The 26,804-nt window shown below is 38.1% G+C and overlaps 3 protein-coding genes across 5 annotated transcripts in view; 1 reads left to right on the forward strand and 2 right to left on the reverse strand.

The window, feature by feature from the left end:
* Positions 1 to 1,607: 1,607 nt before the first annotated feature.
* On the reverse strand, positions 1,608 to 5,182 carry dnajb1b (DnaJ heat shock protein family (Hsp40) member B1b). Its single transcript, XM_054604489.1, has 3 exons — positions 4,765 to 5,182; positions 2,650 to 3,254; positions 1,608 to 2,452 (listed from the first exon to the last, which is right to left on the reverse strand). Exons 1-3 carry the CDS (start codon positions 4,982 to 4,984, stop codon positions 2,219 to 2,221), a joined length of 1,059 nt encoding a protein of 352 aa, XP_054460464.1. The 5' UTR covers positions 4,985 to 5,182; the 3' UTR covers positions 1,608 to 2,218.
* Positions 5,183 to 7,810: 2,628 nt separating this feature from the next.
* Positions 7,811 to 19,894, forward strand: tecrb (trans-2,3-enoyl-CoA reductase b). Of its 3 annotated transcripts, none has more exons than XM_054604643.1 (12): positions 7,811 to 7,903; positions 11,479 to 11,529; positions 15,217 to 15,268; positions 15,399 to 15,443; positions 15,555 to 15,658; positions 15,988 to 16,103; positions 16,610 to 16,715; positions 16,903 to 16,975; positions 17,069 to 17,115; positions 17,275 to 17,332; positions 17,739 to 17,827; positions 18,734 to 19,891. In XM_054604643.1, exons 1-12 carry the CDS (start codon positions 7,889 to 7,891, stop codon positions 18,905 to 18,907), a joined length of 930 nt encoding a protein of 309 aa, XP_054460618.1. In that variant the 5' UTR covers positions 7,811 to 7,888; the 3' UTR covers positions 18,908 to 19,891. The 3 variants fall into 3 exon arrangements, with proteins under 3 accessions (XP_054460618.1, XP_054460619.1, XP_054460617.1); XM_054604644.1 differs by having other exon boundaries at positions 7,812 to 7,903; positions 17,072 to 17,115; positions 18,734 to 19,888; XM_054604642.1 differs by lacking the exon at positions 7,811 to 7,903 and having other exon boundaries at positions 10,732 to 11,529; positions 17,072 to 17,115; positions 18,734 to 19,894.
* A 5,360-nt stretch (positions 19,895 to 25,254) lies between these two features.
* ndufb7 (NADH:ubiquinone oxidoreductase subunit B7) overlaps positions 25,255 to 26,804 on the reverse strand; it is a 3,410-nt gene continuing 1,860 nt past the window's right edge. Inside the window, exons 3-4 of the mRNA XM_054604998.1 lie at positions 26,070 to 26,238; positions 25,255 to 25,425 (exon numbers count right to left, since the gene is read on the reverse strand). Coding sequence (XP_054460973.1) covers positions 25,338 to 25,425; positions 26,070 to 26,238 — 257 coding nt within the window. The 3' untranslated portion in view covers positions 25,255 to 25,337. The remainder of the gene's footprint in view (positions 25,426 to 26,069; positions 26,239 to 26,804) is intronic.

Below are 26,804 nucleotides of genomic sequence, written 5' to 3' on the forward strand. Positions count from 1 at the left end.
TTATCAATTCCACAATTATGCTCCTTTGTTTGTTCTTCAAATTGTCTCAATGTGTTGTTTTTTTAGACATTTTTGGCATTTTGCCTTGATTTAGAATAGTAGAGATACAGACAGGAAATGCATGGAGAGAGGAGGATGACATGTATCCAGCCCCAGTCTGAGTCGGCTACAACTTTTATTTTGATTGGCTACAACTCTCAGTGTAGGTTATTACAAATTGAAAAAATATGCAGCCACTAATACTACTACGCAAAAAAAGGCACTTTAAATCAATACATTCTTAAACATCATAGCCAACTTGTTTAACTAAATAGAATGGTGACTTGTTGTTTTCTGTCAATAAGGCAATTGTTGGTGACAACCCCCAAAATTAGAAAGACCAATTTTCATCTAAAAAAGAAAACTGATTATTGTCGGTGCAATTACAAATACACAAAGTTATGTAGCAATAACAAATAAACCATGTGAGGTTGAAGATTTCATCTCATTCACATGTAAGTTAATAGTAAATTAAGAACATAAACAAAACCTGCCGATAAAAATGTTAATATGAAGATAAATCAAAACTCACCCGAGAAGCAGCAAAACACGAGGACATAAAGAATCTTCATTCTTTATCCAGGGTAAAAACCAAGTAAATGAAAAATTGTATCTAGCAGTTTTCAGAGAAAGAGGCAAAAGTAGGAAAAGCAGTCTGCTCCAAATTTGTCATCTGATTAAGGGCCATACAAATCAAGCTCCTTAAAGATCTAGAGAAGCAACAAAGCTGTGATTGTGTAGTTGTGTTTTGCCTCTTTTTTTCTTTAAACATACGTGTTTACATTTATTGTTCTCTAGCAGCTGGCTGTGTGTGTGCGCCTCAGTGCAACCACAGCACATGAAGCTGGAGGGAATCAAACAAGTTACATATCTATTGACTGTGTCACGGGGATCAGAGCCTGAGGGCAGCTGCAGCAGCTCAGGGTTATTTTCCAAAAATGTTTAGTTTGCTCTAAGCTGCCATGGAAACCCCATCACTCCAGTCAGGCTAGTATGTAGCTTGACCTCAGACAATATATCAGCCAGACAGTTTTGTCCTCAGGGACTGTGGGACAATCATTTGCGTTAGGACTGAATTTTCTCAGCATTATTAATATGTTTTCTCCTTGTTGCTTCACTTGTATGTTTGACCTTCTTGGTGCAGAAGAACACCAGAAAGAAGTTTTCACATTCAGCAACTGAAGGGGAGGTTTCTCTGTGCTCAGCTGACAGGACAGGTTCAAGGTCTTGGTAGATTTCTGGTAGAGATTTAGATGATAAAATTGTTACCAAGCTTTAGCTAAGATTGTTACCTTAAAATTACGACTGAGTGCAGGGGGACACGGCTAGCATGGCTTTATTCAAAGGTTAAAAAAAAATCTGCCTATGAGCATCTTTGAAGCTCACTAATTAACGCATTAGATCTTGTTTCTTTGATACAGATATGAGAGAGGCATTTATCTTGTGTCGTTTTATGTTTTGAGACATCACAACCAGTTTGGAAGTCAATCACGGTCCTTTATGCACAAGTTGATGTGTTAACATGATTAATCTTTCCAGCACCGGTTTTCATTTCTTCTTTCATAAAGATGCTTGAAAATTCAGTCCAACAATAAGTACTGCCTGTTGTTGTAACATCCGTCACTAAACACATTTTTATTTGAAAGCAAAGTTGTATTTTTTGCACTGCATGAGCTGCAATGCTGGTCATTCAAACAAACAAACAACTTTTAATTGAAAAGTTGGTTTCTCAGTCCAGAAATATAATCCTTCATCATGCTTCATAAGCGTTCCATCATAAGTTAGTAAACCATTCAATCCTTATTTTTTTAAGGAAAACCTTTAATACCAACAAAACCGTTCCAACAGAATATATATTCACATACATTTTTCATCATATAATACAGCACACATTGTACTTATTGCCATCAAAATATAATCTTATTCAGTATCAAACACCAAACGACATTGGTCATATTTACATTTTACCCTGTGAAATGTTGCATTCATTCACAAAAGGCGTTTTCCCAAGGTGTTTTTACACTCTGGGTAACAGTTTACACTCATCTGTCTCACGAGTCTGTCCTTTATGGTCTCATGTGATTTATAACGCCACATTAATGTCAATGCGATGACCGACAAAAAAAAGTTGGCAGCTTAGTGTGATAATTTTAAAGTCCTGTTTGTCCGTTGATCTTGTTTAAGATTGTGGGAGGACCTGGGCGATGGTGTCCCGGGCACTCTGGCTGAGCCGTTCTGGGAACTTGACCTCATACTCCACTAATAGGTCGCCTCGACGATCAGGGCGTTTTGGATAAGGCAGTCCCTCGCCATTGATGCGCCGCTTCATCCCTGGCTTCACGATATCTGTTGTTGACACGCTCACTGTTTTGCCTTCCAGTGTGGGTGCGTTGATTGTACAGCCACACAAGGCCTGATGGGACAGAAGAGAAAACAACAGAGAAAAATAAGAATGACTGAAGATCATGAAAAGGCAGCAATGGAAACTTTATTCTACTCCTAGATTTCAGTTGATCAAAAGTTTTTGGTTCGTCTTCAAGCACTTTTACAAAGTCTTTAAAGAACAATAGGTGACTAAATAATTCTCAGTTATATGTAATCTTAACTTACATCTCTGAGTGAAACTGTTGCTGTGTAAACGATGTCCGAGCCTTCACGTTTGAATTTCGCATGCGTCTTGTCCTTCAACACAAAGACCACGTCCGCTGGAATGTTAGTTGGAGTCTCGTCCCCCTCTTTGGGAAACGTGATTTTCGTTCCCTCTTTCCACCCCTTCTTTATCTGCACCTCCAGGATCTTATCCTCTGTCCTTGTTGTTCGCCCATCGGGGTTCAGCTTTTTACGAGAGATTTTCATTTTCTTTAAGCAGCCCGACAGAACTTCCTCCAAGGTCACGTGGAGATCGTGAACCACTGGGGGGTCTTGATTCTTCTTCACAACGCTACTGTGAGGGCCCATTCCTCCCATACCAGAGCTGAAGGAGCGAGGGAAACCTCCCATTCCACCTCCACCCATCCCAAAGCGGGCAAAAGGGTCGTCAGTTTCCATATCCTCATCCATGCCTCCGTTGCGGCCACCAAAGAACTGTTCGAAGGGTTTACGTCCACCGAAGAACTCTTCAAAAATGGCATGAGGGTCGCCCTGGAAGCTGTAGCTGAAGTTACCAGGACAACCACCACCACCACCACCACCTGGGGGGGCTCCGCCTTTCAGACCTGAGTGAGATACACAATCAATTAATACATTTATCACAAAAAAAAGACTGAGATCACTACAATGCTATTACAACAAAAGTATTGCAATTCTCACTATGGCATATTTTATGTTATAAACTACAGTAGCTCACTGATATAAAGACAATGTTTTGTTTTTTTAAGAAATTACTCGTTAGATATTGTTATTTATTTATCAGTTTTTAATCTGCAAACATGCTACAAACTTAAAGACTGACAACACGGGCATCAGAGTTTACTGTGAGGTGCTCTGTAAATTCATTGACATAATAAAACACACATAAAATAGATCTATTCCCTATTAGCCGGAGAGTCAACCACTTATGTGCAATACTATGACTATAATTATTCTGTCTGTATTTATAAGATTTTTTTTTAGTTATTGTGGATTTTTTTTCCCATACTTACTTATTTAAATACTTGTTTGTTTTTTCTACTACGTACCTCGTTTGCACTATATCTATGCTGCTGTAATCCTGTAAATTTCCCTGCTGCGGGACTAATAAAGGATTATCTTATTTTATCCAAACAAAAACTGGATACTATAAGTATATGTGTGGGTGATAACTGATTGCTGCCCCATATAAGAACAAGAGGGTGTGCAAACACATATTAAACCTAAAAAAACAGGACCCAAGAAATGACAGTGACCTTATCATCTCCAGCCTTAAATTATGATCTCAAGTTCAATTTTGAAATTGCAGTTTGTAAAACTTTTACAAATCACGGTTTGATTACATTCATCTACAGGTCTACGTCATTCCTAAAGTGACCACGGTTACTAAACAGGTAAGAGCAATCAAGATAAAAGTATTTCTGCGGGACTAATAAAGGATTATCTTATTTTATCCAAACAAAAACTGGATACTATAAGTATATGTGTGGGTGATAACTGATTGCTGCCCCATATAAGAACAAGAGGGTGTGCAAACACATATTAAACCTAAAAAAAACAACAACAACAACGGACCCAAGAAATGACCTTATCATCTCCAGCCTTAAATTATGATCTCAAGTTCAATTTTGAAATTTTGTATGAAGACTTTTACAAATCACGGTTTGATTACATTCATCTACAGGTCTACGTCATTCCTAAAGTGACCACGGTTACTAAACAATTAAGAGCAATCAAGATAAAAGTATTTCTGTCACGCTGCCCCACCTCCCTGGTTTCCATGCACCAAAACCAACTCTGACACCACCATCCAAACATCCACGCAGCAGCTAAGCCCCGCCCCCTCCTGACGTCACACCCCGACCTCCCCGCTCCTCTCCCGTCATCACGTTCGCGTGTTTTTCTTTATTATACTTGTCAGTTCTTGTGGAAACATGTAAATGTGGGATTTTTTTCCTGGGTTCACAGTAACGCCCTTTCTTTCCTGGCTCAGAAACAACAAGTGTGCGCCATCACTCGTCCGCTACCTGTTCGTGCGTCTTTATTGAGCGCGTCAGAGTCAATTACCTGTCTAGTGATTCACAAGTCATGTCTTACCTTCTTCACCAAAACGATCATAAATGTCCTTCTTCTTCGGGTCGCTCAACACGTCGTAAGCCTCGGCGATTTCTTTGAATTTGTCCTCGGCTCCCGGTGACTTGTTTTTGTCGGGATGGAAGCGGAGCGCCTGTTTGCGGTACGCTTTCTTTATATCGTCCTCGGACGCTCCTTTCTTAATTCCCAGGATGTCGTAGTAGTCTTTGCCCATTTTGACCATCTAGAAGACCTAGAAGCCTGTTGGGTGAGTGTGACAGCTGTGCGTAAAGGTCTGCTCGGTGTTTTCTTTATAAACCGCCTGGAAACTTCCAGAGTTTTCCATACACAGCCCGAACAAGCTCAGACGGAGTTAAGCCAGGACACGCCCACCAGGACGTCGCGTCGTGCTGCATTCAGGGGCTGTCGGAAACATTCATGAACTGTAACATACCATGCCTTATCAGTCTCCCCAAACCAACCCGCTTGCCTATGTAGGGCTCCATGTCTATGAACATTGGTGGAATAAGTTTTTTAATCTTTTTACTTACCAGTCAAAAGTTTTGACACACCATTCAGCTACTTTGAAGAATCTAAAATATAAAACATATTCTGGTTTGTTGAGCATTTGTTTGTTTACCACATCATTTCATATGTGTTCCTTCATAGTTTGGATGTCTTCAATATTAATCTACAATGTAGACAAAAATGAAAATAAAGAAAAACCATTGAATGAGAAGGTGTGTCCAAACTTTTGACTGGTACCGTAAAAGTAACAGAACTACAGAGTGAAAGTGCTGCAGTACAAGTAAACGTCCGTCATTTAAAATCCTACGTGAGTAAAAGTACAGATGTATTATCAGCCAAATGCAGCTACTTGTTTTGCCCCACTGGCTGATGTATTATTTAATAGGACATTAATAGATAGTTGATAGCGTTGCAGCTAGTTTTAACTATTTTATATACAGTTTGTTAGTTTAACAATGTCCAGTGTTTAGAGTGAAAATCCCTCTTTGGTGGAACTGCTAATAACTCCCACCCCTATTATTAGGCGTTACAAGGTTGAAAACTACTGTTTTAATCTTCAACAATGTATTTTATTATAGGAATTGATCATGTGTTTTTTATGTGAAATCTTAATATATAAAGTAATGAATAACTATATCTGTCTAATAACTTTCGCGGAGTAAAAAGTGCAAAATTTCTCTCTGAGAAGTTGTGGAGTAATAATATAAAGTCAACTAAAATGGAAATACTCAAGTTAAGTACAAGTATATCAACGATTTCATTCCTAAATGTACATGTGCATCTACATCAACGAGTTGGCAGATCATATCACAAGTAGTCCCAGCTAACCCCATGCACAATGGATAAACAACAACAATAGAAATACTCCTGCAAGTCTTTTTGCTAATTTTAAATAATAGTAAAAAATACTCCCCTCTCATAACAAAATTAAATATTGTGGCACTTTACCTTATCTTACCTGCTTCCAATAGGTTACATAGAACAAAAGATAGCTATCATCTCTGATTGAATTACAAACAGCCCTTGAACTTGGTAGAACTTAGAGGACACTAAGTCTGACACTACTGTGCTTTGGGCCTACAGGCTTGAAGTCCCCCTGTTTGAACTTATTTTACGAGCTGATTTAATTAATGCAGTATGACATAATATTACCAAATTAAGACTCAGGAGAAAACACGTTTAAAGCACAGTATGGGTGATACTTTCAAAAAAAAAAATTGAAATAGGTTTTATTGTACAAAATTCCCATTTACTTTGATTCATGTCCTGTACGGCTTTGCATGCCTTACAAAAAGTGACAAGAGCACGAGTAGTACTTGAAGGCAGCATTTCAGATTCAACTCACGTAGACTACAGGCTTCAGAAGTGACACGCTGAGATTTGTTGGGGATCGTAACAATGTGCCTATTAAGTTACTGAAAAAAACACAATAATGCATCAATCACACATCTTTGTACACTCTTTGGGTAATGGCATGTTTTCAGAAAATATGTTCAGCGTTAACATATGAAGCATTTGGATGTACCAATAAACCCCAGTAGGCTTTCTTCAGTAGTCCTGTGTTTCATTTTACAACAATTCTGGTAATTTAGGATATTTTCAAATGAATCAGTAAATTGCAGTACAAAGTTGAAGTTAGCTGTTAAAATAGTGACTACAGCCCAGTCTCTGTCTGTCAAGTGAAGCAAAACCAGTTTTTCAGGGGCGTTGCCAGTTTAAATTTGAAATATCTCTGCAGGTGTTAACAGTTCCACAGACCCACAGAAACTACAGTAGGTTTTTTAAGTTCACAACATAACTCAGAATTATGGCCCTTTTTTGGAAAGGCTATTATTCCAAGTTATGCCCCCTGCTTTTGCATATTTTAGCTTGTCAATTCAAAGTATTTACTTACACATGTCCCTGTGTATGTCAGCGTACTGGACAACGATACAACGGTACAATAATGGTGCTGGTGATGATTTTGGGTCAGTGTGCCTGACCAACATAAGCATTTCATAGCTTGACAGTTTCCCTTAGAATAAGTGTTGACTTTGGTTTGAAATTAAAATGACAACATACCAGGCAAATGGCAAACTTTATTTTGGACAATTTATACACAAGGAAAACACAATCTGCACATAAAGTAATTTAAACAAGAGAAAGCAAATAAAGAGATTATAAATTGTGCAGTGGTGGGGGAGGGAAATAAATAATGTAGGAGCATAACATTTAGAAAGAAACTACAAAAATGAATTGGAAAATAATAGCATTTAGCAATTAAATTGGGAAAAACCACCAGATTAAGAAATTGTTTTCTGTCTGTAGTTTCTGGTTGGATCAGTAAGCCTGCCTACAAGCAGACAGAGCTGCTACTCAAAGAGCAATACATCCTAAAGCTAAATCCAATTATGTTAACATCACAGCCTGTGCATAAGAAGGTTAGCCATCTGCTCAAATCTCATTGGCTCCCGTCGCTGATAGTGTCCACGTGATTGCTGAGCGCCGTCAGTTTTGATTGGCTGCGGCACGGAGGTTGGTCCCGCCCACCGTGGCCTCAGCAGTCGCAGATTACTCCTCTGATTGGAGACAGCGCTGTCACTCATCTGGGATATCAAGGAAAGGGGTGCAGACTGCCAAGATGAAGCACTACGAGGTAAGTAGTGTTTGTTAAACTGTAAACCATCAACGGAGCGATTAATGGGGCCAGCATTGTATTAATCAGACTCATTTGGACTTCTTCTGTGGTTTCTATAAGGATGAACTGCACCAGAAACAGTCACATGTAGAGCTGTACACAGTAAGCAGCGCACACTGTGCACCGCTGCCTGTCATGGGCTGCTATGACCGGCCATATGAGGCCTTTCGTGCACGGAAATGAATGGTCCACTCGGTTGATGTCGTTCATAAAAGTCCAGCTGCGCCCACATGTATGATGAATTAAACCTGTGTTGTGTATTTGTCGAGATTTCGGTGCATCTTATCACGCAGTCTGTTTGGGATCATCGCCCTCTGTGGCTGGGATGACGCATGACGCTTCTTATCTTGTTATTACCCAATAATGCATGTGAACAGTCAAGCGTGCAAGGCTTGTTAAGAGATTAACCCTCATATCCCTTAATGGGATATGAGGGTTTTTTGACGTCCCATTAGCTAGAGCCTAAGTTTAAAGAAAGAAAGAAGAAAGAAAAGAAAAACAGAAACAACTCCATACTCTTAACACAGACTGTTTAACTCTTTTATCATTAATGTGAAAGGTTTCCAATGCAGTTTAACCATGGTCTTAAGCCTGCTGCTGCAGCCACTGGAAGCTTCTCTAAATGTAAAAAAAACCCATCAGACTGGATTTGAAGTAGTCTCAACAGAAACTGACCCAACCAGTGGCTGCTCCGGTTCTCCTTCCTTATGTTGATCACAGATGAGGCTGTTGCAACCTATGAGGGGTGAAAACACTTAAGTTATGAAAGATATTTTTTTTGACAACTGTGTGTGTGTGCCATGTTTTCATTCAGTGGTTGCATAGGCGTAAGCGTTCATTGTCACTGGCCGGTGTGTCAGTAATAGGCCACTCCTGTGATCCCAATCCCTCTGCTTGACTAATCCTTTCATGGCCGTAGCCATTGAAACAGTATGATAAGGCAGTAATTAGGCTTTCTTGCAGGAGGTTTCTTGAGTTATCAGCCACGCCCATGGCGAGCCTACAAAGTTTTGCAGTTGCCATACACCTGACATACTCAGGTCAGAGAATTTGACAGGTCACAAAATGTGGTGTTACACCAGTATGCAACCATGTGGGTGCAAAGGTTTTTGTGTATGTGGCCAATGAAACTGAAGGCCAATAAGTTGGCATTGTTACAATATTATCTACTGTGCAACAGCTATGCTTACTTAAGTCACAAACATGGGCATTGCTGGGCGTGGACTATAACTGACACCATAACCAGTCCACATGTTCAAAGATAAATGCCAACACCAGTGCAGGTGCTCTTTGAGTTAATTATTTTATATATATGTTCCTTTAATGTTTTTAACAAATAAAGTAAAACATTTAAAAGCAAGTTTATGGATTCAATCACAGTGGATTTTATTATTTACTTTGTGCATGCTTTACATGGCACCAACTAGCAATCTAAAGCTAAACAGAAGTACTTGAACAAACTAAAACAGCTGATTGTTACTTTTCTTTGTTACAATGTGTCCACAATATCCTGGGACATAAATCAAACTGTAAATGTTGTCCATTTGTGTCATTAGATTGATAGTCATTAGTCACCAGAGAGCTGCTTCACTTTAACAGTGATCTGTGTTACTTATAAACTAACCGGTATCTGGAATTGTGTACAAAAACACGTATGGTGTAAAGAAAAATAACCAAATTGTCTGTTTATCTGCCTAAACAGACAATCGTTCCAGATTTCAGAAATGGTTTCTTACCTTGCGATAGGAGGTACAGGCTAACCAGTAAAGAACCGCAAAAGTCCACTGTCATATATAAAGCCTATTTCTCCCTGCTTCACCCTCACCCCAGAGTGCCCTACCAGTACAGAAAGTCACTGCAAGACAGAAGCTTTATATAGATGAGATGGGGGAGGTACAGTGGCAGAGGGTTTGCCTGGCAGGGGGACGAGTGAGATGGGGTTATTTCCCCGAAGTCTCAACGGCAGTGTCATGTGTCCTGCTTCGTTTAAGCATACGTGAGTGTTTAGTTTGTACAGTAACAAGGCAGCTAAATGTATTCTTCTACAAAGCCCTGATTCATGTTTTAGGAAGGCAAGTTGCTTGGGCAAAAACAAATTCAAGCCTGAAACACACAAATAAGGAAATTGGCAAAATGTGTGTGCATCCCAGGCCCCAAAAACAAATCATCAGAGAGCCCCTTTTTACCTTTAGTCTCAGATTTGTGAGCCGTACGACATGCATGTAAAAAACATCCACATTTGTGGCAGTTGTACATGGTCCAGGCTCCTGTCTAAATTGGGTGTATGAGTTAAGTTGATGGAGGCTAGGGTGACCTTTTTTAGATGACAGAAAATGTTTAATATGTCCGGCCTGAACTTTCATGTTGCCACTTGTGACTATATGTCTTTCACTCTTTATGGAAACCCGACTAGCATCATTAGAGAGTGGAAGGGTGAGGAGTGGTCTTCACCAAGGGGAATGCCCCGACTAATCCCTCTGAATCTGGAGTATTATCACCCCTCGTGGCAGGAAAAAGTGACTCCCCATGCGAGTGTCTGAGAGATCTGCCTGCTGAGTTTGGTTTCAAGGTATACACTCTTTAAAATGTCATGTGGTTTGCTTTCTGTGCTTGAGACCCTGAACTGGTTCATTTTGGTGTTTGATCAAAGGTTGGTGATGTACATTGGGCCTGGACAGATGGACAGTACTGCAAATAAATAGTCCTAAACAACGATCCCATGACATCATCACATAGGCGTAGACGGGTGGGGTCTGTAGGGAGAGGGTTGGTCACGCAGAATTAGCAGTAGACATTTATATTTAGCTCTGGAGAGGAAGAGAGGGGGACAAACTAGGAAAGGAGTGTGGCTGTTTGTCATAATATCTCTCCTCCGTCTTCCCACTTAGCCACGGGTTGAGAGGTGTCGGGGGCCATCAGGTGTCCTTTTTTAGGGAGGAGTTATGTTTCAAAACCAAGTCAATGCAGCACTGAAATATAGCTCTCCCCGCTCTATAAGTTTCCCTCATGAGATATACACAGATGATCTACTGCAGACAGTTTGCCAGGGGGATGCTGGGCATTCCTGTGTATGCAACTGTGCACACACATGTGTTGTATGTCCACGCTGCAGGGGTCGGTTAGCAGTTAAATAAAGCAACGCACCAGAAGTGAAGGAATGAGAGAGAGGCAAAGAGGGGAGGGAGAACGAGAGAATGAGGTATAGGAGGGAGGGGTGGAGGAGCAGGGGAGAGACAGATTTATTTCCACAGCTGAGTGCGGCCCCTCTCCTCTATGGTTTGGCGTGGATCTTGGATAGACAGCTGAGGGGTGAGGAGTGACAAGAGAACCGAGAGGAAGAGTGAGGAGGAAACAACGAAAAATAAACCGAGTGCAGGAGGAGGACTGTGGACATGGATGCCCTAGCACTAGAGGCCACCAGCACCAAAAAGCCGGCAAACGGGGCGGTAGCAGTTGCCGTCCCGGTTCTGGCTCAAGCCCCCGTCAAACGCAAACCTACTAAAAAAGCTAAAAAGGCTGTTGTTTTCTTTGAGGTGGAGATTCTGGATGCCAAGACCAAGGACAAGCTCTGCTTCCTGGACAAGGTGAGAACACATTTATTTTCTTCATGTATTTCTATTAGTTTCATCTTAGTTTCAGTTTAAGTTGACATTTTTCTAACATCATCTCTGCAAAAAGTATTTTTTAATTACTGTATGTGCACATGCAACTGTTCTTGTGTCTAGATGTTTACTAAATGCAACAGGTGCAGTATGTCCGGTCCTATTTTTTTGTAAAAAGCCTGTGTGTATGTGAGACAGGCTCTTTCTAGAACATTGTCGAGCGGCTGTATTCCTGGCTGTCAGTCAGTGGGTGTGTGTAAATGAGACACACACACACACAAACACACACACACACACACACACACACACACACACACACACACACACACACACACACACACACACACACACACACACACACACACACACACACACAGGAGCCCCCTTCAAGCAGGCAACACCCATTTCTGTGATCTGTTATCTGGGTAATGAAGGTTTTTTTTGAGCGCACACATACAGGGAGGAAGACAACATCATAAACACTAGTATACTGAGTACAGTTCACCTTACATAAGACAAAAAGTTCTACATAATGTTCCCGATCTTGTATAATATGTGGCATTATATCATCCATAATATATTATTTATGAAAATCCCTGTGTAAAATACATCATGTAAACAATGCAGCAAATATTGTAGACAGTTTCAAGTCAAACACGAATTATACTGTTCACCTGAAAGACTGAAGGTACATCACTTTACATTAGGGCAATATATCCATATTATATCAATAATAATTCCATTACCAGGAGCAAATTTGGCTATTGCAAAGAATCAACCCGATTTAGTTGCAGGTGCAGGACAAAAGCAGCACACAATATAATGTCAACTGTACAACTTTTCAGCTGGCAACTTTTTAACCAGCAAGGTCTTTGTCAGGCAAAACAATCAGATGTTTTTGTCATTACAAGTCCCTCATAGCAGTACTAGAGAGAATTTATCTTTGTTATGTAACTAATGTTTTATTCTCTGTTTTGGAAATAGAGTAAAGAGTAAAAAATGTGACAACAAGTTTTGCATTTAGGATTCCAACTGTTGTATTTTGATGGGACGATTAGGTTCATTGTTTTATCAGTTAAAAATTCTATATTTATTTTAATTTGTACCGGCCTGTACTTTGTTGTTATTGCGTTAGATGGCTTTCATTTGTTACATTACGCATTAGGAGGGTTTAGTGTATTGTTGGTGTGTGCATTAGCCAAGTTTACAGTGGTGTTAGTCTGTTAGCCGGCCAGACTCATCTTATCAAAGGCTCCTCCTCACGACCACAGAGTATAAAGTGCTATCCTTGTTGGATTATACCCTGTTGTCGGTTTAGCAGAGTTTCCATGGCGATAGCATGCAGAATCTTAACACCTTTGGAGAGGAAGTTTCTCAGGTTTGACAGATATAGATGTGGATCAGGACAGAGGGCCCTTTGGGGGACTGGTTTATGTATCATGTCAGGGTTTATAGGACAGACCGGGTGTAGCCTGTAGAAAGAGGGGGCAGCAGCAGGGTCACAGAGAGGGTTGTTTCTGAGTGATGTCATCCTGCTGAAAATGGCCTGTGGTCCTCTAGAAGCCAAGTCTATTACAGCAGCAGGATACCTCTTCAGTCTGCTTCAGATGGGTCACATGATCCTTGAGCAACTTATTTTCCTCACAGAAAATACTAGTTCTTTAAATTCTAGAGTTGCTAATATAATCTAGCACTACCACACTGTTTATGCTGAACAATGCTGGCCTAGGTAATCAGATATATCTCTTGGCCTTAGATCGTTACAGCTAAACTCAACTGGTCTCCAACAAACATAAAACTTAAAACATTTACTCTATGTGTCCTTGTGGCTCAAGTTCCTATGCAGTTCAAAGGTTTAAGCACTTGATCGTAATTTGCAATCGCATGTTTGTGACACAAACTGAAGGTTTACGATCTATATTATTTTGTTCAGTGCTATCTTGGCTTTCAAACAGCTACATAACGGCTTTTTAATAAGCTCATCTTGAGGGAGCTTAGCCACAGAGTCGCACACATGAAGAAGAATATGCTTTCATTGTTTCTTGCGTTGGCCACACCTTTGCTTGGACAGTGGGATTGCATACACGTATACATTTCACAAAAGCATCTCCGTCCCCTATTCCAGGCCAACAGGGAAATATGGTATTACTGCTCAAAAGTTTTGAAAAGCCTGTCACCAACTTCAAATAAATGTCAGAGAGAAACTTAATGTGGATGGCTGAGATGTTATAATGATGTAATGTGCAGATCGTATTGCTGAATCTGTTTCCTACCATAAAGGAATTGTCTGATTTGTTTCCAGTTTTTCCAGTTATTTCAGTTCAATAACTTGACTTAAAACGTGTATAAGATAGACAATATGTAATATTCACCTCTTTCAAGCATATTTAAGTCTCACTTAAGGTTTGTTTCAATAACCTTACAAAATGAATTGATGTCAGTGGTTGTATGATAAGTTGGCATTTACAAATCTAAAAATCAATATAAAGTCACTACTACCATATGTAGTTAATGGGCTTAAATGTGCAAAAACATGATGAATGGAATGATGAACTCAGGATATGTGCCAATACCGTACTGATCCAATATCACTTTTTGTTTGTTTTTTGTCTTTTTTTTTCAAATGAAAAAGCTGCATACCTGACTGCATGGAGCTAATTACAATGTTTTTAATGTAAGATTAATTTACTCTTGAAACCGAGCCTGTGGCCCCCTGTGACTGATTGAATCGAACATTGAATTTTCTAATGACAACGACAAATAAACTGTATTTAATTTGGATCAGTCACATCACGGCCGACACATGATATGCTTAATGAGGTCAGCACCCTCATTCATGCATCCCTAGAGTCACTGAGCTGAATCCTCAAAGAGGATAACTTCATTTCACAGTGCTGCCTGTAGACGGACAGCTCACCATTCTCAGTATACAGGCCAAATCTCAGTGCTCAGATGTACAACATTTCAAGGTGGAGATCCTCCACCTTTCTTAGTCCATGATAGTATGTAGTGTGAAAGCTGCCTCAACTCCAAACAGGTAAAGCTGTTTGATCAGATATTTTGAATGTGGTGATGGCTTTAAGTTACCTTACTCCGCCTCAGAACAGGAGGTTTCACTGCTCCATCATGTTGCCGCTAACAACTGCGTGTCCAGATTTGCCTCTGTGTGCTCGTCATGTGTCTGTTTTGTTGTCGTGTTTATATTTGGGGTAGTTGTTTGGGTCCATTGCTGGCAGCCTGGCACAAGGTCGTGTACTTTGGCTGTGTGTGTGTGTGTGTGTGTGTGTGTGTGTGTGTGTGTGTGTGTGTGTGTGTGTGTGTGTGTGTGTGTGTGTGTGTGTGTGTGTGTGTGTGTGTGTGTGTGTGTGTGTGTGTGTGTGTGTGTGGCTCTTTAAAACCCTAGTACCAGCTGTTAAATAAACCACGTCCATGGAGTATGTGATCTAAATTTACCACTAATCACCATCATGAATGGAAAACAGGGTTTAAATGTTCCTGTGTGTGTGTGTGTGTGTGTGTGTGTGTGTGTGTGTGTGTGTGTGTGTGTGTGTGTGTGTGTGTGTGTGTGTGTGTGTGTGTGTGTGTGTGTGTGTGTGTGTGTGTGTGTGTGTGTGTGTGTGTGTGTGTACATGTCCCTCCACTTATTTATTGTGGTGTTATTTATTGTAGGTCGAGCCAAATGCCACTATCGGAGAGATCAAGTCTATGTTCCACAAGAGCCGTGAGTGCCATCTCTCTGCATGCAACTAAAGCCTCATAAATTGTGATTCAACATCAAGCAAATCTTCAAGCTGCACATAGAAATACTCACTTTATGTCTGAGATGTCTGTGGTGTTTTTATCTGTTTCAGATCCTCAGTGGTACCCAGCCAGACAGTCCATTCGCCTCGACCCCAGTAAGTGTGATCGCCTACCAGTATACTTAAATTGAATGTAGTACTACTTCCCTCTACAAGCAACACATACTTTACTGTACATCCCATTAAGTAAAAGTGTGTGTGTTTCAGAGGGGAAGTCTCTGAAGGATGAGGATGTTCTGCAGCATCTCCCTGTGGGAACCACGGCAACCTTCTACTTCAGAGACCTGGGAGCCCAGATCAGCTGGGTCACGGTGAGTACAACCCGACGCCGTCCAAAGACAGGGACACGTCGTGCTGTCAGTCTAACGGTCCTGACGAGCCAACATGCACCAGATTACAAGTGGGATCAAGCGCAGCTATATTGAGATTTCCCACTGGGTAAAAAGATTGTGTGTGTGTGTGTTTGTGGGTGGGCTGTGTGTGTGCTGGGAGAGGCAGGTGTGTGAGAGACAGAACAAGGCCAGTATAGATTATATATTTATCTTTTAACACAGCACCAAACGGATACATCAATAATATGGCTACTATGGAACTGATTTTCTAAGTCTCTTATTTAACCTGTCCTTCTTTATTTTTTCAGGTCTTTCTGACGGAGTATACCGGTCCTCTGGTCCTCTATCTGATGTTCTACTTCAGAGTTCCCTTCATCTACGCAGCCAAATATGACTTTACCACCAGTAAACACTGGGTCGTACAGTGAGTGTCTCCAGCATGCCTTCACAAGCTTTATATGTTTAGATGAGGCAAGTTGCTGCATTAGATTTTTTTTAATTTTATTGAGGAAAATAAATAAAATGACTAAAATGAAATATCTTAACATTCAAAGTAACTAATAACTATAATTTTCCAGTAAATGTAGTAGAGTAGGAATATAAAGTAGCATAAAACAAAAGTTTCCGGTCTTAAGTGGAGGTAAGCTAATCGGCTGCTAGCTGTAGCTTCATGTTTCCCGTACAGACACAAGAGTAGTATCGTTCTGATTATTTAACTCTCAGCAAGAATGCGAATTAGCATTTTTCCTTAACCCTAACTATTCCTTTAAACAATGCTCTTTCCATATCAATGTGTAAAATGACCCTTAAAGTCCTATCTTGACAGAGCTTTGGGACGAGATGATAAATCTGTCAGTGCTTTGTTCTCATTGGGAGAGATGTACCTGAGTCGTATAGAAAAGCTAACACAAGCGTTTGTGCTTTTTCCAGTCTCGCCTGCATGTGTCACTCTTTCCACTTCGTCAAGAGGCTGCTGGAGACGCTGTTTGTCCACCGCTTCTCTCATGGCACAATGCCGTTACGCAACATCTTCAAGGTGAGATGCACTGTACCACTCATGCTCTGACCTATTCCTCCTTACATTAACATAGGCAAAGGTGTCACATAGATTTTTTTTATGGATTAAAGGTGAATGATTTTCAATTAGTCATCAAAAAAGTGGATCTCAACCACCAGAATGACGTCTCAAAGTGACAATGTTCTGGTCTTATTCACCGTTTCAGAACTGTACCTACTACTGGGGCTTTGCAGCATGGATGGCCTATTACATCAACCACCCGCTGTACACACCACCCAGTGAGTATGCATGCACCATACACTCTACACCGATTTACCAATGTGTCAATGGAACTCTTTTTCATAATTACTCCTGTTTCTTTTTTCATGTTGAAGTCTACGGCGAGCAACAAATCAGACTAGCCCTCATCATGTTCCTGGTAAGAACCTTTCTACCTTGACACTTAGTTCTGTAATTAATCTTGCTTAATAGAATTGTACAATAAAAATGTTATTTCAGAGACAGGCCCTGAATTAAAATGTTCATTCTCTTGCTCTACAAACTCTCTCAATTAATTCACTTGTGTTTTTTTCCTTAGTTCTGTCAGATCGGCAACTTCTCCATCCACATTGCTCTTCGGAACCTCCGTCCACCAGGTACATAAACATCAATACTTTACTATTTAATGTATTTAAAGAATACACGATTTGATCTTGTAACGTAGTTCTTGGGTTGTCTGCACATGGCTTGTGAACTACAAAGTAGGATTCAAATCAGTTTGTATTAAAATATATTCGAATGCTTTTCAATTAAAGAAAACAATATTTCACATCTTTGCCCCTATAACAGTAAATATGTATGACTAAACATGCCCCAGCCAAATTTAGTTTCAAGGAAAGCCCCTAAAGATAATTAAGATCATTGGTCTTCAAAGCATTTAATGTCAATTTTGAATTGTTTAGTTTTGAAATTGGGCGAAAATGTAAATATGGGAACGAGTAGATGGTTTGAAATATAATAAATCTCTTTGACATCCCCTTTATTTTTGCTTCCTTCGTCCAGGGTCTAAGACCAGGAAGATTCCCTATCCAACCAAGAACCCCTTTACCTGGATCTTCCTGCTGGTCTCCTGCCCCAACTACACCTATGAGGTAACATGTTTAATTAAGCCTCCACTCCAGCGCCAGCCGCGGTTGTAGGCATTATGTTTTTGTTTTTTCCGTCTGTGTACATACATACATACATACATACATACATACATACATACATACATACATACATACATACATACATACATACATACATACATACGTGAGGTCAAAGTCATTGTGACCTCACATCTGTCCCATTCTCTAGAACGCAATATCTCAGGGAACGCCTTGAGCCAATTTCTTCAAATATAGCACATTCACTTGCACTTAAGGATGAACTGATTATAATTTGAAGGTCAAAGATCAATGTGGCCTCAAAAAACAACAAGAATTCATATGCCAATTATGACCATTTTTACACAAATGTATAATAGGATAAACTGATGAAGTGATGATAGAAATGGATGTAAACTGACAGCAGAGGCAGACAACCGCAAGGCGGTAATTCTAGTATACAACATTATATACCATGAAACCCACATGATGAGACATTCTTTTCTTATGACAAAATGTGCTTAAAGGCTTAAAACACAGAATTAAGAAAAATGTAGACGCTATAAAACGGAATTTGGGAAAAAACTAAACAGATTTCATAGGTCTATCGATAGAATGATGGATGTGTGACATTTTGGACGGACATGGATGTAAACTGCAACATGACTGTTTGGCAGAGGCATACAACTACAAGGCTGTAATTCAAGTTAAATAAGTGATGGCCGGGATTTCTCTGCATGAACACTTATTAAACAGCTTGGGATTTTTAATCTTTGAGGGAATCCATCCACCTGATTACATTGTCTGATGTCTCGGGTTCTTTATTGTATTATTGCACTGCACCTTTTTTTCCTACTGCTGCCCTCTTGTGGTATGAATCTGTGTGTAACATCCCTCTTCCTCCTCTTTCAGCTGGGCGCCTGGCTTGGCTTCACACTGATGACCCAGTGCCTGCCGGTGGCCTTCTTCACCTTGGTGGGTTTCATCCAGATGACTGTGTGGGCAAAGGGGAAACACCGCAGCTACCTGAAGGAGTTCCGCGACTACCCTCCTCTTCGCTCACCCATCATTCCCTTCATCCTCTAGAGGACTCCTTGACTGCTTCCTCGCCCATTCAGCTCTCCCCGCTTGTAGGAGTCAACTACACCCCCACCCCTAAATGAGAGGGTGCCCTTCCTGTTTTCCACCCTTAAAACTCAACACTGGAACTGACTGACTGAATCTAACCATGTCCCCTTTTCCCCTCCACAACCAAATTTTCTTTCACCTTCTGTCTGCGATCTCTGTAATATCCATAATATTGAGTGAACTTTTTTTTTTTGTATTGCCCACAAGCCCAAACTGATTGATTAATTGACTTAAGTGTGTTGAGCTGCCAGAGCAGTTATTGCCCTCAAACTGCCCGGTGTTTACTGAATGACAAACTGTATCTAAATGTTAAGCTGTCCAACTACTCTGCCATCTAATACTGTTGTTTTGAAGCTGAATCTGCATCTTGTGATATTCAGTTAAATTTCAATGGTTTCATTTTTATATCCATTCATCTAAATTTGAAATCATGACAGCATTTTTTGATGTCTGAAGTAATTTATTAAAAAAAGGTAAACAAAACTGTTGGTTGCCTTGCTGCATTATCTATTACAGATTACCTCTGTGTATGTATTGTAAGATTTTGCAGCCACCACTCCAATATTGGAGCTTAGTACAAGGATGTAGTGTGTGAAGTTTAAATAGTCACTAATAGGCAAAATTACATCAAATTTTACAAGCTCAATTAGGGTTGAAATGAGCAAGTCATCTAATTTTGGTTTCAACTTCACAAGTAAAAAAGAACTGGGAAGAAATCTTTGGTGAAACTTTCATAATCGTGGAGATATCCAGATGATAATTATCATGACAAATAAACATGAACCATTCAATGGGTTGGATCTGCTTACATGTTTGATAGTGCTGCAGGTCTCCCAATATCAGTGGATTTAACGGTGAACCAGTCATCAATTAGCAAATACTGACTGGAGGCAGTTTACAGTTTTTCCTCTACACGTAACAAATGACCTTAAATACATTTAAACCAATAAAGTGGGTCTGCTGAAAGCATTATAGTCTAGGAGAGCCCATCCTACAAAAGATCGTCTGAACCCAACTCTTTTCATATATTGTAACTTTTGCTCCACTGTACTTACTCCTGCTGTTTGCATTAGTCCTAGCTGTGTCTCTCAAGCTTGCAGGAAGTTTGGCCAGTTGTCCCTCTTGCACTTCATGAGTTTCAGGAGGTACTGAGCACAGTAGTCCCTCTGCTCCAAAGGCAGCTGGGCAAAGTTCATCTGCTCCTGGCATGCTACCATCTCTGAAAAAGTTTTACAAATGATTATATTCATCAAGGACCTGATGTCAGTATATGGTTGGTTGTTTGAGTCCCAAGGAGTTGACAAATACTTAGTCTTTTATGCATGTCCTCTCCAGGTTAGAGGTTCTGTATATTGTTCATTATACCTACTAATCGAATAACTTTCTAGATCTTCTAACTCTTCTATACACATATCAGACAATGACTGGTTTTCATTACTAACCAAGGCAGATACCTTTCCATGCATCCACCCTACTTTAAATGGATTGTAAAATATCCATTCTTAGATTTGCAGATTTCACTTTGTTTCAACATACTATACTATGACCTTCTTTGATATAGTATACTATGACTTTTTTCCACTTTTTTTCGACATATTATACTATGAAAATATTTTTTTTTATGAAATACATTTATTTCACTTTTTTTTGACATACTATTCTATGACTTTTTTTTCAGACTTTTTTCGACACACTATACTATGACTTTTAAAATGAAATTCGACATACTATACTTTGACTTTTTTTTACTTTTTTCGACATACTATACTTTTTAAAAAGAAATTCGACATACTATGCTATGACTATTTTTACTTTTTCGACTTACTATACTATGACTTTCTTTGACATGCTATAGTATGACTTTTTTATTAAATTATTTCGACATGCTATACTATGACTTTTTTTATGACAAATTTCGACATGCTATACTATGACTTTTTTAAGACTTTTTTCGACATGCTATACTATGACTTTTTTTTTTTTATGACGTTTTACTATGACTTTTTTATGAATTTTTTTAAGACTTTTTTAATGCCTTTTTTTCGACATGCTATAGTCTGACTTTTTTATGAATTATTTCGACATGCTATACTATGACTTTTTTATGACTTATTTCGACATGCTATACTATGACTTTTTTATGACTTTTTTTACATACTATACTGTGACTTTTTTTCGACATACTCGACATACTACAGTATGACTTTTTTATGACTTTTTTCGACATACTATACTATGACTTTTTTATGAATTATTTCGACATGCTATACTATGACTTTTTAATGCCTTATTTCGACATACTATAGTACGACTTTTTTATGGCTTATTTCAACATGCTATACTATGACTTTATTATCACTTTTTTCGACATGCTAAACTGCGGCTGTGGCGCAGTGGAGAGCAGGGTCGTTCTCCATTCAGAGGATCCGTGGTTTGATACCAGGCTTCGGCATTTGATGTATCCCTGGGCAAGACGCTTAACCCCAAGTTCTTGCCGAAGGCTTTGCCATGGATGTTGTATGAATGTTAGTTAGAGTCTAATGGGCAGGTGGCACCTTGCATGGTAGCCCGGTCATCAGTGTGTGAATGGGTGAATGATATGGAATATAAGCTTTGAGCTACTGATTGTAAGTCGCTTTGGATGAAAATGGCTGTCATTTAAAATGAAATGTATGACTTTTGCTATTATTACTGTGCTATACTATGACTTTTTTATGACTTATTTCAACATGCTACACTACGACTTTTTTTATGACTTTTTTGACATGCTATACTATGACTTATTTCGACATGCTATACTATGACTTATTTATGACTTTTTTCGACATACTATACTATGACTTTTTTATATGACTTTCTTTTTTCGACATGCTATAGTATGACCTATTTTTTTTTATAACTTATTTCAACATGCTATAATATGACTTTATTATCACTTTTTTCGACATGCTATACTATGACTTTTTTAATGCGTTTTTTCGACATGCTATAGTATGACTTTTTTATGAATTATTTCGACATGCTATACTATGACTTATTTATGACTTTTTCGACATACTATACTATGACTTTTTTATGACTTTTTCGACATGCTATACTATGACTTTTTTATAACTTATTTCAACATGCTATACTATGACTTTTTTATGAATTATTTCGACATGCTATACTATGACTTTTTTATGAATTATTTCGACATGCTATACTATGACTTATTTATGACTTTTTTCGACATACTATACTATGACTTTTTTATAACTTTTTTTTATGAATTTTTCGACATGCTATACTATGACTTTTTTATAACTTTTTTAGACATGCTATAGTATACTTTTTATTAATTATTTCGACATGCTATACTATGACTTTTTTAATGACATTTTTCGACATACTATACTATGACTTTTTTATGAATTTTTCGACATGCTATACTATGACTTATTTATGACTTTTTCGACATACTATACTATGACTTTTTTATGAATTTTTCGACATGCTATACTATGACTTATTTATGACTTTTTTCGACATACTATACTATGACTTTTTTATGAATTATTTCGACATGCTATAGTATGACTTTTTTATAACTTATTTCAACATGCTATACTATGACTTTTTTATGAATTATTTCGACATGCTATACTATGACTTTTTTAATGCCTTTTTTCGACATGCTATACTATGACTTTTTTATGACTTTTTTGACATGCTATACTTTTTATGACTTATTTCGACATGCTATACTATGACTTTTTTATGAATTATTTCGACATGCTATACTATGACTTTTTTATGAATTATTTCGACATGCTATACTATGACTTTTTATGACTTTTTTCGACATGCTATAGTATGACTTTTTTATGAATTATTTCGACATGCTATACTATGACTTTTTATGACTTTTTTCGACATACTATAGTATGACTTTTTTATGAATTATTTCGACATGCTATACTATGACTTTATTATCACTTTTTTCGACATGCTATAGTATGACTTTTTTTATTAATTATTTCGACATGCTATACTATGACTTTTTTAATGAATTTTTTCGACATACTATACTATGACTTTTTTATAGCTTTTTCGACATGCTATACTATGATTTTTTTTATATGACTTTTTTTATTTCAACATGACTATACTATGACTTTTTTATGAATTATTTCGACATGCTATACTATGACTTTTTTATGAATTTTTCGACATGCTATACTATGACTTTTTTATGACTTTTTTCGACATGCTATACTATGACTTATTTATGACTTTTTCGACATACTATACTATGACTTTTTATGACTTTTTCGACATGCTATAGTATGACTTTTTTTATGAATTATTTCGACATGCTATACTATGACTTTCGACATTTATGACTTTTTTATCGACATACTATACTATGACTTTTTTATGAATTATTTCGACATGCTATACTATGACTTATTTATGACTTTTTTCGACATACTATACTATGACTTTTTTATAACTTTTTTAGACATGCTATACTATGACTTTTTTATGAATTATTTCGACATGCTATACTATGACTTTTTTAATGCTATGACTTTTTTTGAATTTTTCGACATGCTATACTATGACTTTTTATGACTTTTTCGACATGCTATACTATGACATTTTTATGAATTTTTTCGACATGCTATACTATGACTTTTTTATGAATTATTTCGACATGCTATACTATGACTTTTTTAATGACTTTTTTCGACATACTATAGTATGACTTTTTTATGAATTATTTCGACATGCTATACTATGACTTTTTTATGACTTTTTTCGACTATACTATACTTTATTATGACTTTTTTCGACATGCTATAGTATGACTTTTTTATGAATTATTTCGACATGCTATACTATGACTTATTTATGACTTTTTTCGACATACTATACTATGACTTTTTTATGACTTTTTTCGACATGCTATACTATGACTTTTTTATGAATTATTTCGACATGCTATACTATGACTTTTTTATGAATTATTTCGACATGCTATACTATGACTTTTTTATGACTTATTTCGACATGCTATACTATGACTTTTTTTTTGAATTGATTTCGACATGCTATACTATGACTTTTTTATGAATTATTTCGACATGCTATACTATGACTTTTTATGACTTTTTTCGACATACTATACTATGACTTTTTTATGATTATTTTTTCGACATTTCGACATGCTATACTATGACTTTTTTATGAATTATTTCGACATGCTATAGTATGACTTTTTTATGAATTATTTCAACATGCTATACTATGACTTTATTATCACTTTTTTCGACATGCTATACTATGACTTTTTTATGACTTTTTTCGACATGCTATACTATGACTTATTTCGACATGCTATACTATGACTTATTTATGAATCATTTCGACATGCTATACTATGACTTTTTTATGAATTATTTCGACATGCTATACTATGACTTATTTATGACTTTTTTCGACATACTATAGTATGACTTTTTTATGACTTTTTTCGACATGCTATAGTATGACTTTTTTATAACTTATTTCAACATGCTATACTATGACTTTTTTATGACTTTTTTCGACATACTATACTATGAAGGAGCTCCGGAGGAAGAGGGTTTTTTTTGCGCCCGTCAGTTCGAGAAGACGCTGTGCTCTGCGAGAGTAAATGTCCTATGTTTGGACTTCCGAAGGCAGATGAAATGAAGACAAAGTGGCTACATTTCATTTTTAACACTTTACCAGAGCAGTACAACGAAAACTTAATGTTGTGTTCGCTGCATTTCGTCGGAGAGCTTCAACAGTGTTTTGAACCGCTTTGGAAGACGGGGCTGAATTCTGTTTGTAAGAGGCAGGACATTTCCGACGCATACGAAACGTTGACCAATCACAACAGAGCGGGCTAGCTGACCAATCAGGGCAGATCTTGCTTTCTGGAGGAAGGAGCAAGCGCTACAACGGAGCATTTCAGAGAGAGGGTGAGAAGAGGTGCTGCAGGACAGCCAGGATGAGAAAAACAAGGCGGATTATGAGCATTAACGCATGTAAACATGTTGTAACTGTAACTTCAGATAAAAATATGTACCCGAAAAATTGCATAATCGGGCCTGTTTAAGTGTGTTTGAGCTGCCAGAACATTTATTCACCTCAAACTATGGGATAGTTTGTCGGACAGGTCATACCTGCAAGAATTTGGCAAGCATATAAAAAATAACCCCCCCCCCCCAAAAAAAGGGAAGAATTGGTGAAGTTATCCAGAGGACTATCGTTGGTGGACATTAATAATTCTGAGGTTTGTAGAGCTTAAACAACAATGTTTTATTGTGAACTGCAGCACATATATACAGAGAATAAGTAGTATCAGAGGATACACTGATCATGCAGCTTCAGCCTGGGCCTCAATTCTCTTTTTCCTCAGCTGGAGCCTCCTCTCTCTCTCGTACTCCTTCATACGCATCACATAGCTGGAAGCAGAAAAGACAGGTTAATACTTGATGACAAGGTGGATATATATATATATATTTTTTTTTTTTGTAGAGTCATAATATTCTAAATGAAAAATCTAGCGACTTAATTTACACAATCTCAGAATATTTTAATAAGATAAGAACTCCTTTTGAAAATATTACACAGAGCGTGTAGTTTGTACTAAGTGTTGGGTGTTTCTGGCCACGCAGTAAAATCAGGATAAATGAAGTAATTCGCACAAAAGAAATGTGCTGTTGAGCCAATCATTATCAAGGCGGGGGAACTTCCTTTACACTGACAGCACCATCTCCAACATGACTTTTTCATTTAAAAAACCCATCAATTTGATGTCACTGCAGCTGAGGGAACATTAGCCATCTAAAACATGTTAGTCTTTACGGGAAGATGTGTCATGATTGGCGTAGTGGTTTTTCAAACCTTAATTTATTAAAACGATTTCAATTAAACACTTTTTGTTGATGTGAATTCTTGAGCACATTTACATATGAAATTAACTAGCTTGTGTTTTTTTATTTGATCTAACTAAATGGCTCTGTGAGGCACACCAGTGGGCCATGGATGAAACAGCTGGTCTAGGAGGGTTCATCCTACATAAGACCTTTCAAATGTATATACTTACTCCTGGTGTTCGCAGTAGTCCCAGTCGTGTCTCTCATGCTTGCAAGCCAGGAAGTTAGGCCAGTTGTCCCTCTTGCACTTCATGAGTTTCAGGAGGTACTGAGCACAGTAGTCCCTCTGCTCCAAAGGCAGCTGGGCCAAGTTCATCTGCTCCTGGGTTGCTACCATCTCTGAAAAAGGAATACAAATTATTATGGTAATCTTTTTCACGTAAAATGACCTCATGAGGGATGCATCGATACCAGTATACTGACTCAAAAAGCTGGTATTAGGCCTATCTATTCAATTCATATACTGGAATTTTAATTATTGCTTAAAGTGACAGTTTTGAAGATTTTAATTGTATTAAATGCTGTTAATTAATAATTATTATAATTTTTTAATAATCAGCTTTATTGGTCGTGTACATACATGAAATTTCCCTTCTGCATTTAACCCATCCATGAGGAGGAGCGGGCAGCTAAGACCGCCCGGGAGCAACTTGGGGTTAGGGGTCTTGCTCAAGGACACCTCGGCATGTGGACTGTAGAATTGAGCCTGTGGCCCACTGACTTATTTATTTATATATATATATATATATATATATATTTGTAGTACTATCAACTGGGTGTCTATGGTAACATTTCAAAAATATAAATTTAAAAATATAATTTAAGTATAAAATATCGGACGCATCCCAAGACTCCACCTGCTGAACTCTGAGCACAACTCCTTTGTTTTCACTCAAATAGAAATT

This window comes from Anoplopoma fimbria, chromosome 9, assembly GCF_027596085.1.
Source record: "Anoplopoma fimbria isolate UVic2021 breed Golden Eagle Sablefish chromosome 9, Afim_UVic_2022, whole genome shotgun sequence".
Classification (NCBI taxonomy): domain Eukaryota; kingdom Metazoa; phylum Chordata; class Actinopteri; order Perciformes; family Anoplopomatidae; genus Anoplopoma; species Anoplopoma fimbria.

Excerpts from the sequence above, each read along its gene's own strand:
- dnajb1b (XM_054604489.1), bottom strand. The coding sequence starts at position 4,984 with ATGGTCAAAATGGGCAAAGACTACTACGACATCCTGGGAATTAAGAAA. Across the intron at positions 3,255-4,764 it reads TGATCGTTTTGGTGAAGAAG|GTCTGAAAGGCGGAGCCCCC; the intron begins GTAAGACATGAC and ends TATCTCACTCAG. Across the intron at positions 2,453-2,649 it reads CAACAGTTTCACTCAGAGAT|GCCTTGTGTGGCTGTACAAT; the intron begins GTAAGTTAAGAT and ends CTGTCCCATCAG.
- tecrb (XM_054604642.1), top strand. The coding sequence starts at position 11,338 with ATGGATGCCCTAGCACTAGAGGCCACCAGCACCAAAAAGCCGGCAAAC. Across the intron at positions 11,530-15,216 it reads AGCTCTGCTTCCTGGACAAG|GTCGAGCCAAATGCCACTAT; the intron begins GTGAGAACACAT and ends TATTTATTGTAG. Across the intron at positions 17,828-18,733 it reads GCCCCAACTACACCTATGAG|CTGGGCGCCTGGCTTGGCTT; the intron begins GTAACATGTTTA and ends CTCCTCTTTCAG.